The sequence below is a fragment of the Crassostrea angulata genome, chromosome 3 (genome assembly GCF_025612915.1).
Source record: "Crassostrea angulata isolate pt1a10 chromosome 3, ASM2561291v2, whole genome shotgun sequence".
Classification (NCBI taxonomy): Eukaryota; Metazoa; Mollusca; class Bivalvia; order Ostreida; family Ostreidae; genus Magallana; species Magallana angulata.
In genome coordinates this window covers 6984951-6997726 of record NC_069113.1, presented here as the reverse complement: position 1 = coordinate 6997726, position 12776 = coordinate 6984951, and the positions used below count along the sequence as shown (strand labels likewise).

General features: G+C 34.0%; 1 protein-coding gene and 2 long non-coding RNA genes across 4 annotated transcripts; 2 read left to right on the top strand and 1 right to left on the bottom strand.

Annotated features, from left to right (window-relative positions):
* The first annotated feature begins 2110 nt into the window (after positions 1 to 2110).
* LOC128178429 (pupal cuticle protein 36-like) lies at positions 2111 to 3678 on the top strand. 2 transcript variants are annotated; one of them, XM_052845582.1, is made up of 4 exons: positions 2111 to 2229; positions 2498 to 2971; positions 3201 to 3382; positions 3598 to 3678. In XM_052845582.1, exons 2-3 carry the CDS (start codon positions 2503 to 2505, stop codon positions 3371 to 3373), a joined length of 642 nt encoding a protein of 213 aa, XP_052701542.1. In that variant the 5' UTR covers positions 2111 to 2229; positions 2498 to 2502; the 3' UTR covers positions 3374 to 3382; positions 3598 to 3678. The 2 variants fall into 2 exon arrangements, with proteins under 2 accessions (XP_052701542.1, XP_052701541.1); XM_052845581.1 differs by having other exon boundaries at positions 2118 to 2256.
* Positions 3679 to 8906: 5228 nt separating this feature from the next.
* Positions 8907 to 9852, bottom strand: LOC128175207 (uncharacterized). Its single transcript, XR_008242641.1, has 3 exons — positions 9783 to 9852; positions 9269 to 9567; positions 8907 to 9087 (listed from the first exon to the last, which is right to left on the bottom strand). It is a non-coding gene; the product is annotated as an uncharacterized LOC128175207 (long non-coding RNA).
* A 1162-nt stretch (positions 9853 to 11014) lies between these two features.
* On the top strand, positions 11015 to 12269 carry LOC128175115 (uncharacterized). The gene is made up of 3 exons (XR_008242636.1): positions 11015 to 11218; positions 11608 to 11906; positions 12105 to 12269. It is a non-coding gene; the product is annotated as an uncharacterized LOC128175115 (long non-coding RNA).
* Positions 12270 to 12776: the final 507 nt, after the last annotated feature.

The following is a 12776-nucleotide window of genomic DNA, read 5'->3' as shown; positions in this document are numbered from 1 at the left end:
CATGAATAAATTGTAATTATTCTTAAATGAGTAAATCAAAGATATACACTGTAAAAAATGTTCATTTATATGTGCTTATTTGCTGTTGAATTTAGAACCGGTTTCGTGATCAAAATTCTACGATGCGGGTCATTTTCCAACAGACTACGGTCTTTATTCAAGCGTGACACAATTGGTCTCAATATTCAACACTAAAAAAAATGACCCGGATCGTTCGGATTACTTGATTTGATTTGATTTGATTTGAACATATTTTTATTGTAAAAAAATACAATTGGGATTGGACACAAGTTTCCATAACTTAGACCGCCCTCTCCCAATACAAAGATATAATACAATATATGTGTACACAACATAATAAAGGTCAGTGGATAGAATGGACGTATACATATATGCAATTGACATGCATATGATTAACAACGGTGCACTAGTAGTTATAAGATCAGTTAAATCTTTCAGTATCTTTGATAGAATTATAAACTAATGTAAATAAATTCTTGTTTTCGTTGTCACTTATTGAACTGTCACCCCAAAGTAAAACATGAGTATTGACAATGTTAAGATTTACAATTTGAAAAACGTCATTAAATAGAACATTTCTAGCATCTTTATATTTATTACATGTGAAAAAATAATGGTAAGTATCTTCGAGCTTACCACACGAACAGAGTGGACTGTTGATAATACTACATCGAAATAAATCATTATTTAGTGCACAATTGTGACGAAGTCTAGTATGAATAATATTCAAAAATCTATCCCCATATGTAAAAAAAATTATGTTCGGATTTCTTTTTATCAATGTCTGAAAATCTTGGCATAAAACATGTGCATTATTTGCGTTTTAAATAATCAATCCTGGACTTTTTCAAATTATTTTAAAAATTTAAGGTGTTAAATTTCACAGGAGCTAGAGCATAAAGAACTGCGAACGCTAACGCCCGTTTCCCGCCTACATTTTACATCCAAATATTTCGGAATTTCTGTCAGATATTCAAAAACCAAGTTTTCTACTAAAAGGTATAATCAAATCCTAATCAATTTATATCAATATATAATTTGTTATCAAATTATTGATTTTTAAACAAAAGTTTTGCTAACGCAGGGTCTTAAAAAATTCATTGAAATCGGTCTTTATGAGCGAGGAAAATATTATTTAGCGGCCGATATGTGCATAAAAATTTAATAATCACATGTTTACGTTAGATATTAAAGTAAATTTTCATTTTAATTTATATTTCTTAATTATATTTTGAAACGTTACATTTTTGGAAAATGTTTTAGTCTGTGGAAATATGTTCCCCACCGTGAAACAACAAACCCTTTGGTATAACCTCCACCCCTGTCCCCATCCCCGTCCTTAAAGACGGTAAATTAGATTCATTAGTGTTAAATTTGTGATTTATACATATTTTTTCAAAGTGAGTGAAGTGTCTCAATCCTAAAAAAATGTTGATGTACCTTCATAATGCACTTTGAAAATAATTTTCAAAGTGGGATAACTTAGTCCAAAATTTAACGCACTTTCAAAGTGCGTTAATTTCGTCCTGAATTTAACACTTAACGCACTTTGGAAAAAAATTAAAGTGGGCAATTTTTTCAAAGTACGTTGCCACATGGGTGTAAATAAAATGTGAAGTCAAAATGAAGTCCTTGTTTACAGTACAGCTTCAGATCTTTGCACAAAATAATGTAATGTTAAATGAAGTGAATGAATAAATAATTTGTCAAAATCCCTATTTTTAAATTTTTTATTGGTATGAAAATTGATTTTTTTCAGCACAATTTCAATTAATATTTATTTTTATTCTGAGTGATCTTAGACCAGCTTTTCAAGTTGCAAAACACTGGTAAAACAATATTCAAAAATTTGTATAACAAAGGTGATATGGACCTGGATAACCAATATTATAATACCCGCTGATGTGTTCGTTCAGCGACCCCTTTACAGTATCGTTAAATTCATATTGTTTGCCGCCGCTTTACACCATGCAGTCATTGCATTGAACTAAAAACCTGAAATACCAGAGATGCAAGAACAAATTGATTATCTATACCTACATATGAGGGGGATTTCCTAACTGCTGTGATTTTTTTCTGGACCAGGAAGCGATAGGCAGACATGTTTGGTAAGCGACGCATAACGTTCGTGTCTGCCCGACACCCCTAAGCCAAACAGCTCGTGTACGTTACAGCATGGAACCCTTTATATAGACCAACGAACGGTGGGTAGGTACCAGTGTCTCTTCTCTCTAGGTAAGTATTGGCATGTCATTCGCGCGAGTTAAAAACGATTTACTAATTAAAAGCATAAATTGTTGCACCTTTACCATGTAGAAATAAGAATATTTTAGGAAAAAATTCTGAGCGATTGTAGTATGTATTTTTGCTCTTCACTTTAAATCTAACCGAGATGTTTTAAACTGAAAAAACCTTTTATGTACCCTACATTTTGTATTCTGTTTTACGTTGGGATGTACGTTCTGTATTCTTGTAGAAACCATGAAATCCTTCCTGACCTTGACCTTGGCTGCCGTCCTTTTGGCCAGCTGTTCCGCCCAGTGGCGCAGGGGACCATTTATCGTCGGCTTTGGCGGGGATGATGGGTTCTTTGACGATGGATTCTTCGATGATGACTTTTACGATGATGACTTTTACGACGATGATTTCTTCGATGACGACTCCTTTGGTCTCATTATCGGAGGACCCGGAATGGGAAGTGGCCCATTCTTTGGAGGAATGGGAGGCGTCCCTGTCGTTGGAGGAATGAGCGCTGGTGGTTTAATGAGCGCTGGTGGATTTATGGGCGCTAGTGGATTTGGAGGAATGGGCGGTATGATCGGTGGACGCATGGGAGGATCCGGATATGGAAAGAAACACTACGGCGGATACGGAAAGAAGATGAGCGGATATGGTAAAAAGATGACTGGATACGGAAAATCTTCCGCCATTGCTGTACCTATGGTTTCAGGTATTGAAAAATTCTAATTTTAATAGAACAGATTTTTTTGGATAATTATTCAAGTTTATGTTAGCTACTATACAACGCTGGTGATGATATAGAAAATAACCACACTGGTGATGGGATCATAAAATGCAGTGTTAAGTAAAAGCCTTAGTATTTGTCAACATCACGAGCATGTTTGCAACACTAATGAATTATGAAAAAATTCTTCAATTCTATATTATACTTTTTACAGGATACCAAACATCTAGCTATCCGTCAGTAGGATATGCCGGAGCATCATCCTATCCCCAAGCTTCTTATGCCCAGGCAGGGTATGCATCTTCCTATCCCCAGGCTGGATACAGCGGGGCATCCGCCTATTCCCAGGGAGGATATGCTTTAGGTTCCAGCGGCGCCATGTATTAAATATCAAAGGTAAGACATCTCCTTTTGTAAAAAACTTCAACATTACGATGAATTCTCACAGCATATAAAAAAACTACATTAAAAAACAGTCAATTCAATATATATATATATATATATATATATATATATATATATATATATATATATATATATATATATATATATATATATATATATAAAAGAATACGCAATATTAATAATGTGTCCTGTTTCTTTCTTTACAGTTTTTTCCTGGCTGTTTTTGTTTTGTTTTAAACAAGGACAAAATAAAATAAAAACTCTTATATATACAAACAACTTGTGACTTTATGATTAGATATTGGACATATTTTTGTGACACTTTCATAGGGAATTTTTAATATACGATGATTGATTGCATGAAGTGGATTTCTTCGTACTCTTAATGTTGAATAGAATATAAACACGATAAATACCATTGGTTATTACTTTACAAGTATATGTACTATAATACCAAACACCAATGACACGCGATGATTTAGAAAAATCCACACTCAAAAAGTCATACTCATTTGACCACCAATCAGTAGATACGTAAGTTAACATACTTAAAACTGCGTTACCAGATTAAACTTTAAGCAAAGAACATGATTTTGGTAGATGTAAGAAGGGAAAACATTTCATCTGATATCAAGTTGATGTTGAGTTTTCAGACTTCATTAGTCATACAATATACACACTAAGATTTATTGTTTCTTAATTAAAAAACGCAATCAGAAAATCTTTGTTTAAGTGAAACACAAACTAACTATTACTTCTAGAAGATATGAAGTTATTGAAATGGGTACACGATACTTTTACTCTGACCATTACTTGTATAAAGACAAATACCTTTTTTTCTGAAGACAACCTTTATTATGATATATGCGGAGACAATGATCAACAGTTAACTGATACTTCTGTTTCCATATTATTGTCTTTTTCAAGAAACACGCTACTTCCGATAGCTTAACTGATGTGGGTAACTGAAATGTATAGATTGTCCACATGTGACACAAGTTCTTACAAGTCCATAGTTATGACGTCACTGTCGCGTCAACCAATGGCAAGCAGACCAAGATTGAACGGCACGTTGCCACCGCTGAATAAGCCGGCTGCACCCAGAGCTGTGGGGAATCCCCCTCCGATTGGTCCGTTAATCACTCTAGGGAGAAGTCCGGGGCCACCGGAAATCCTGTCAAGGAATCCCACTGAAGCGAAAGGTCCAAAAACGGGTCCCAGTCCCGGGAAAAAGTTGGTTGGGAACTGGCCGAGAGCAGACGACACTACACACAGCAGAAGACACGTGGCAATGAGTTTCTTCATGATTATCTGAATTGAGAAAGGATAAAAAGCTTTACTTAAATTAAAATTATTGCATGTAAAATCATAATAATATCTAAGCAGAAAAGTAGTTTTGGATTATAAGTTATGTTTTAATTTTATAAAATTAATACCAAGTGTAAAAGCAATAATACGGTTTATGTGCGCACTTTGTGAAAGATAGCGCTCAAACGATGCACGTGTTATAGGGGGCTGGATGGTCAGTAAATTGACCCTGAAATTTACCTCAGATTTAAAGATTGTGAAGCTTAAAACTATTAATTAGTAGAGAAAATTCCATATATTTAACCTCTTTAAAGTAAGGTATTTTCATTTTTTTATACAGAGCTCTTCTTCTAAAGGAGATTTAAAAAAATCTAAAACTGATCACGACCACTGAAATCTTTGAAGTTTACTTTAGGAAGAACCCCGAAACTATCAAGTTTGGGGTTTTTTTTCCAATGAACGTTATTTTTCTTAATCATAACGTATTATAATACAAATAGTCTACATCCAGGTTTAATCGGCCGTGAATCGTATTTCAATCGAACACGGCCACTTCTTGTAACTGTAACTTACCAAGCTGTTTCTTGATGTTGATTTAAACACATCTCTTCAGACCTTTACTTATATAGCTGTGATAAACGAATAAAAGGCTGTTAACCAATCATTGGGTTACGTAATATATTGTTAACGAGTCCGAGTCGTAATAAACGTGTCAATTAGGTCACAGTGATCTCTTCAACTGACCACTTCATTGTTATCACGTGACTGGTTTTGTAAGTCGTTTGTGGGTGAAGTTTATAACAAGGGAACTTCCTGGTTCTGTCAGAGCAAAAATTAACCAAAAAATGTATGTCAGGAGAAAAATAACAATATCGTTAACAACTCTACATCATTTTGAAACTGTATTTTTGAAGGGAAAGAAAATTCGTTAAATAAGATTTTATTTATCTTGATTTATTACAAGTATATGTCAGATAGACAAATAGTATAAATATATATATACAAAAGTGGTGTACTTTATACGCGTTTGAGATAAACTAACAATTATTTCATCAGTTGGGTAGCACTTTTACAACCAATCGTTTTGATTATGATGAATATCGATCGGTAATTATACGTCATTCGGGTTACGTAACACTTACAAGTGACGTGATTGCAGGCATTATTAGGTGTTATTGGCTGCAGGCGAGACATGTACAATTGTAAAAGATGCCGATTACACAAGAAACATGAGTTTAGCAATACACAAACAAAGGCATTACTTTCACTGATTTATATATCTGTTGATTGGTTCACTGATAAGCAGTGCAGCCGTAAAACAATCCATATTGGTCTTTTAGAGAAGGTCCAAAACTGATAAAGTAAAAAAAAAAATTGAAAAAGTACGTCCACTCGAACACACGCAAATTATCGGTTCATTTGTATAGTATTTTATTCCTTAAGGACGTTGTTTACTCAGGGTTTGAGTTCTCAAATCCAGATTGTTAAAAAGTTCAATTTCATGAGTAAAAATTGTTTTATATACAAAAAGTGTAAATTTTATGAAATGAATTATTATTGACATAACAATCGATATTTTTACTAAATTATGGAAAACAGAGGAAATTCGGTCTAAATTTTTCAGATTTTGTTTTCCACTGAAATATTTTTGGTAGTACTATAATATATAAAGTTAAGATTTTATTTGTTAGTCAACATAATTTTGCATATTTTCTGTTAGTTTTATCTTGCTTTTTCGTTTAGATAATTGTATGGCACACACTACAAAAATATTGAAAAATGTTTAAAAATGATAAAAAATACCATATCTCAAAATTTTGAATATTGACCTCATATAAATTTAATGCCAGCAGAGAAAGGTCAATATACTTTGTTTAATACTATAAATGTTTTAGCATAATCATCATTCAGTTTTTTGTTATATTGAATCAAATATGGGTAATAATTTGAAAACTGATAGAGGAAATTCGGACTAGAATATCAATAAAAATTGAGAATGAAAACTTAATGCTTTGTATCAATTAATGTCACTACCATAGCACAACGTACAATCGTTAACTATTTGTACCGTTTTCACAATTAAGAAAATCTCAATCATACTGTAAAATTTTCATGGATTTTTCTTAAATTTTCAAAAAATCTTCAATGGCCATTAACTCAAAAAGTAGGTCATTGACCTACTTTTTTGAAAATGAGGAACAACACTACCATGTAAGGTCTATAACACACAATAGTTGGTTTTTCATTATCATCAGTGGATTTTTTTTTCATTCTGAGTAAACGTCATCCTTAATTAATTGTTCAAGGAAAGAAGTGTGCGTGTAATATCAAATTTTTATGTTGATAAATCATGCAATAAACGGTAAACGGTACACTATATCCTACATGTAGTGGCTGCAGAACTCCAGGTCTAGTACTACGGAAATTCGTGTTGACAGGTGCGTAAAATATTCCCGTAGAGTTACATTATGCAGCGAACTTTTTAACTGCATGGTGGAATTGTGTTCCCACCTGGTTATACAACTGGTAAATGACGATTCCCACATGTTTAGACATAACAAGCATTCTGAGAGTATTGCATAAGCGAAACGTGTTCCCTGTGGTACCCTTAATTTCAGTTGTCGTTTTATGAACTAAATAGAATTCAATTTAGAGAAAATTCTGTTAAAGATTCATTTAAAAGGACAAATCTGATTTATTTATTTATAAAAAAAAAGAAAAAAAACAAAAAAAAACAAAAAAAAAAACAAGTAAAAAATTTGGGTCCATGTAGGTAAAAAGACGCATTTATTCGAACATGAATACGAGAGATTTTTAAACTTAATAACTTTTAAAATATGTATATATTAATAAATATATAACGAGAGTTGAATCCGATGAGTGGTACTTGCTTTGTTAGATGAAATGGTACAGTACAGCTCGATAAAGTCGCGTATTCTCTTTTCTGACCTTCATGTAGTGAGACACATATGTAACCCGGCCGTAGATAAAAATACCTGTTGGTTGAGAGTAATGAGAGTAATGATCGTCAAATTTATATGTAGGGCATCATAATGAAGCTACACAGGAAGTTCGAAATAAATTTTAAAAACCATTACAAAAAAGTCTGAAAAACAACATGGGGAAAGAATGGCTGACTAACCGCAATGAAGATAATATCCCCCATCCCAGTTTTAACGTTGGTGGGGTTAAAGAAACTAACTTTCTAAAAAACTGTTCGCTAACAAAATTTCTACAGATTTAAGAATATTAAATCGCATAGATTTGCAATGTACATAAACACATATATATGTATATGGCGTGTAAAACTTTGCTCTATTATATTATGTTATGTTCAAGACATTGTTTGCGATCAGGTCACACAAATAACAATTTACAAAACGGAGATGAATTTGATAAATTCTCTTTTTAGACCGCATTTACAAGCAGGTTACACAGATAACAATCTCTTTTCCAAAACAGCGAGCCTCTTTAACAACACAGATAGTTAACGCGGGAAAACGCGGTTTAATGTTAACGATTGTACGTTGTGCTAGGGTGAACTTCTTTGTATCTTCTTAAATTCGCTGTCAAAATCAAAAATTAAAGTACGTTTTGGAGGTCACTTTATCATTTAAACTTAATGGCTAGTATTTGGAGCTAATTCAAATAATTAAAAGCCTCGTGTGTTGTTTCTCACGGGTATGGAGATTGCATCGTCAGTAAATGAAGTCCGTTATTTTTAATTTTGCTTAATTAAAATAAACTCCACCTTTTGATGAATCGATACGTGGTTCATACGTGGGGTGTTCTGAATGTAAATATCTTATAATTTTTTTTTAAGATCTAAGGCTTCTGTTACAGGCAGTTTGGTTACCAAATAAGAATATGTGGAATTGGATTTGAAATCTAAGAAATAAACCGCGTTTGAAGGGCTACTAATTACATTCAAGCCAGTGAAACTGGTTACAAAGTCTTGTATACAAACGCCATAAATTCTTGGTCAGACGTGTCCAAGAAACAGTTCTTCAACAATGAAATTACCGCAGTACACGTCCTCGCGGTTTTAGGTATTTAAACACAATTACGGGTATATGAAAATCGGCTACCTTATGCCGTCCTTTTATGCGATTTGAAATTGAGTTAATAGAATAGTGAACCATTTTATAGGTTCATAAATACTTTGATCTGAACATCAAGTAAGCAAAAAAGAAAAGCAACGATAGTATAGTTTTGTTTTGGGTTTATTAAAAACTATAACAAGCAATATTCCAGTCCTCAACCTTTCATCTCCGTCTAAGCGTGGACCACGGATGTGACGTCAACGTCAAAAATGGCGGGTCTCTTAGATGAGTTCATCCTAAAAATGTATGTGTTGTTGATAGATAACCATGGAAGTTCCAGCATCTCTAGAAAATGGATAGAAAAATAAAATTACATACATATTAGAGCAACATCGGAATAATGTTGTATGAACAACCATACACACACTGCAGTGCAGATAGGTTGAAACTGCTTAGATATTCAAAGTTGCCAAAGTTTATTTGTGTAATTGATTCATAAGAAAGTGATATTCTTGTGACAACTTACTTCATATCATCCACACCTCAGTAGTGGTGCTTCCTGACAATGATGGGTGGCATCATTGCCATGGGAGGGACCATGGGGATGAATGGTGGGGGTGGGGGAATGATCACACCGCTGGGGTTGGGTCCCAGGCTGTTGGCGGCAAGAAAGGGAGCGACGAAGGACAGCGCCAGGGCTGGGTTGTTGCTGATGAAGCTGTTCAGGTTGTTGAAGAAGGTGTTTGTACTGATGGTCTGAGAGTATACAGATCCTGTCAGGCACAGGACGGCAAAGACAACAGCGACTGAAGACCTCATTATTACCTGGCCAGGTGAAAGAAAAATACATTGCAGTTAAAAATCAATGCACAACACAACATTAAAGTTCGTCTATAAGCAACTCATTTTCATTACAGTTGTTGCATTTCTTGCCTAAACTTAGCGAATGGAAATTGATTCTAAAAATTATTTGCAACATTTATAATTGTAATGATCAGTCATTAGATAAATATGAAAAAAACCTTCTTGTTGTAACTTACCTGTTACAGTTTGTGCGATAGAGAAACTATAGTTTGACTCCATTATTTCTCCCCTTTATATATGTAATAGGAGAGAGGACCGTAAGGGGATGAACTAACGAAGAAATATCTTATTCCAATTCAAGACCTACGGGGCCTATTTTTGGAATCAATAAAAAATATTTTCTAGTTTAAAGTTTGATTTTTAAATTAAAGATAATGGAGAAATTTAAACAAATAAAGAATTTCCCCCTAAAGTTCCTCATCTACCAAATACAAAAATCTATACTCTGTAAGGTCAAGATCTATGCTACTATGAATTGGATTTTAATTACAAGTTATCATGTCTTTAGCATAATACCTATCTTATAACCACCGCTAATTGATGACACTTTGACAAATATTTTGCATGCTTTTCTGTGGTTTTTGACAACTTGTTGCGTAATTACATGATATTTTGTCATTTTATGGTAGGATAATATCCGCTCGTTCCAACTGCATTGTATTCATCGGCTTTTATTATGCCAACTCTTGCAGCAAGTATAGTGTTGGAGTTACAATATCTCCTTGTCGACGTGAAGTAATAAAAAGTAACTAACGAGCGCTGTACTCGTTGAGCACACGGACTAACAGCGGGTCTAGTGTTAGTTGGGATCTCACATACCCACCGGGAAACATGTCAAACAGTCATCACACAATATTGAGAAAAGGAATAGTGATACGTGCATTTCAATTGTCTTCACAATACTTCACAACCTTAAAAAGCTCTTTAGATCTGTTGGTCTTAAAAGATATTACAAATGTACTGTCTTCATACATATACAATTTCAATTTCTTCAATTTACATGTAAAATGTTTGTGACGGAGGAATTTTTGGGGGGCGTTGAATTTAAATTACTGATCAAATTCAAAGTCAGTATCAAATATTTAGCCCATGCAACGAACACATCTATGTTTCGACAAAATGACACCCATTGTTTCAACAGAATCAATAAGTCAGATCAAAGCAAAAAATTTAAATATAAATTATTCCAAGTAACATAAGATAAATGTTATCAGTAACTTATAGCAACTTTTGTTCTTCTGAGTTTCCTATTTCTCTATTGTGTATTTGTTTATTTGTAAGATGTAAAATTTGGAAATTTGACAAATTTGATTTCAAAAGAAAAATTTTGATGGTTGTAACCTGGTAGGGCGAGACGGTCTTGGCGCGACAGCAGTGGACACCTCTCGTTAATCTGCCGTGACCTGCAGACATTGTATTACACGAGCTAACAATGGTAAAGTGTGAATTCAAACATTAATGAAGAAAACCATTCAGTATTGTTAGACATATGTAACATTTTTCAGACACAGTGACATTGCATCTGTCAAAAGAGTCTGCCTCTTTGCTATAAAAGTAGTTCGAGTTTCTAGAATCTTCAGTTCATTCTTTGGATTCACTCTTTCATATACAGGTATGTGTCGAGCTACTCTTAGCTCAAGTATTCTGGTCAATGTAAATGAAAAATAATAATGGAAAAAAAATATTTCGTTGCAGAAGCGAGGTTTTTGAAATGTCAATTTGTTTTCTGTTCAAAGACCAATTTGAAATCACTGGTGTCTCTTGAAAAAAAGAGGATATGTTCAAAAAATAGGTTTTTCTTTAAAATCATAATTAAAAGTGTCCACGAAAAAAGATTTTGCATCATGCATTATTTTTCGCCACAGAAATTGCTAATGCAAGTCTTCATAACATAATAGAACAGAACCCAAGTACGACTGTCTTTATTAGGCGCAATTTGCCAAACACTGTTTAGCATGTCAGTTTCATTCGATAAGTAAATGTTGTTCTCTTCTGTCACAGACCATGAAGTCCTGCGTCGCTGTTGTCTTGGCCGTCCTGTGCCTGACAGGATCTGTCTTCTCTCAGACCATCACCACAAACACCTTCCTCAACAACCTGAACAGCTTCATCAGCAACAACCCAGCCCTGGCGCTGTCCTTCGTCGCTCCCTTTATTGCCGCCAACAGCCTTGGACCCAACCCAAGCCGTGTCATTATTCCCCCACCCCCACCATTCCTCGCCCCCTTCCCCATCGCCCAGCCACCAGTCATCGTCTACCACCACAACCGCAAACACTACTGAGAAAGAATCACCATCATGTAAGCTCAACAGATTTTATTTGTCAATCTCAATTACTACAGGTTTTTAAGGGTGTTTATTTAATTTTCTTTTTTTTTTATTTTCTCGTGTTAAAATTTCTCGATTTTTTCGTAACCATGTGTTTTTGAAATGAGGATCAGTTATTTTTTGAAACATCCTACAGTAACTTAACATTAATTCTTTGTATATATTTGCAGGTTATTTATTTCCAATCATCACCACTTTAATTGACGCACATCGTAAAGAAGAAGAAGAATAAGCGGAATGAGAGCAGGACAAGCGCCGCTCAGCACACACATCGTCACAGAATCAGATCCATTTGTCGCTCATCACCATTGTTTATGTTGGCAATAAACACATTCATAAAAACAATCATTGTCTGTTTAAGTAAATGGTTTACGTTTGTAATTGTTGATCTAAGAATGAAGATACACATGTTAGGGCAATTGCAGAAAATGGAAGTAAAGGGTTTAAAGCTGGTATATAATTATTTTACCATAGAAGAATTGTTTGACTGACCCTCGACATACTAAAACTAGTATTTGTCGCTGGAATTCACTTTACGTACAATTTGTCTAATTGGTCAGACATTTGATAAACTCTTGAACAAAGGACAGTTTAAGCTAAATATTTGTGTAAAAATGAGAAATACTGTACTTGACGCCGTATAACTGTATAAGTGTTGCTAAAATTCATGAAATGATTCTTCAAAATAATCATTATTTATTTGAGGGCTTTTGTATGCAATATGTAAGTCTTTAATGTTAAGTACATGAGAATCAGAGGTAAACTGCAAAACTTGCCGCTATAACTGTCTGGGTGCGGTAAAATCATAATCTTTATGACTGATAATGGTAAACAACTATTAA

Excerpts from the sequence above, each read along its gene's own strand:
- LOC128178429 (XM_052845582.1), top strand. The coding sequence starts at position 2,503 with ATGAAATCCTTCCTGACCTTGACCTTGGCTGCCGTCCTTTTGGCCAGC. Across the intron at positions 2,972-3,200 it reads TGCTGTACCTATGGTTTCAG|GATACCAAACATCTAGCTAT; the intron begins GTATTGAAAAAT and ends TACTTTTTACAG.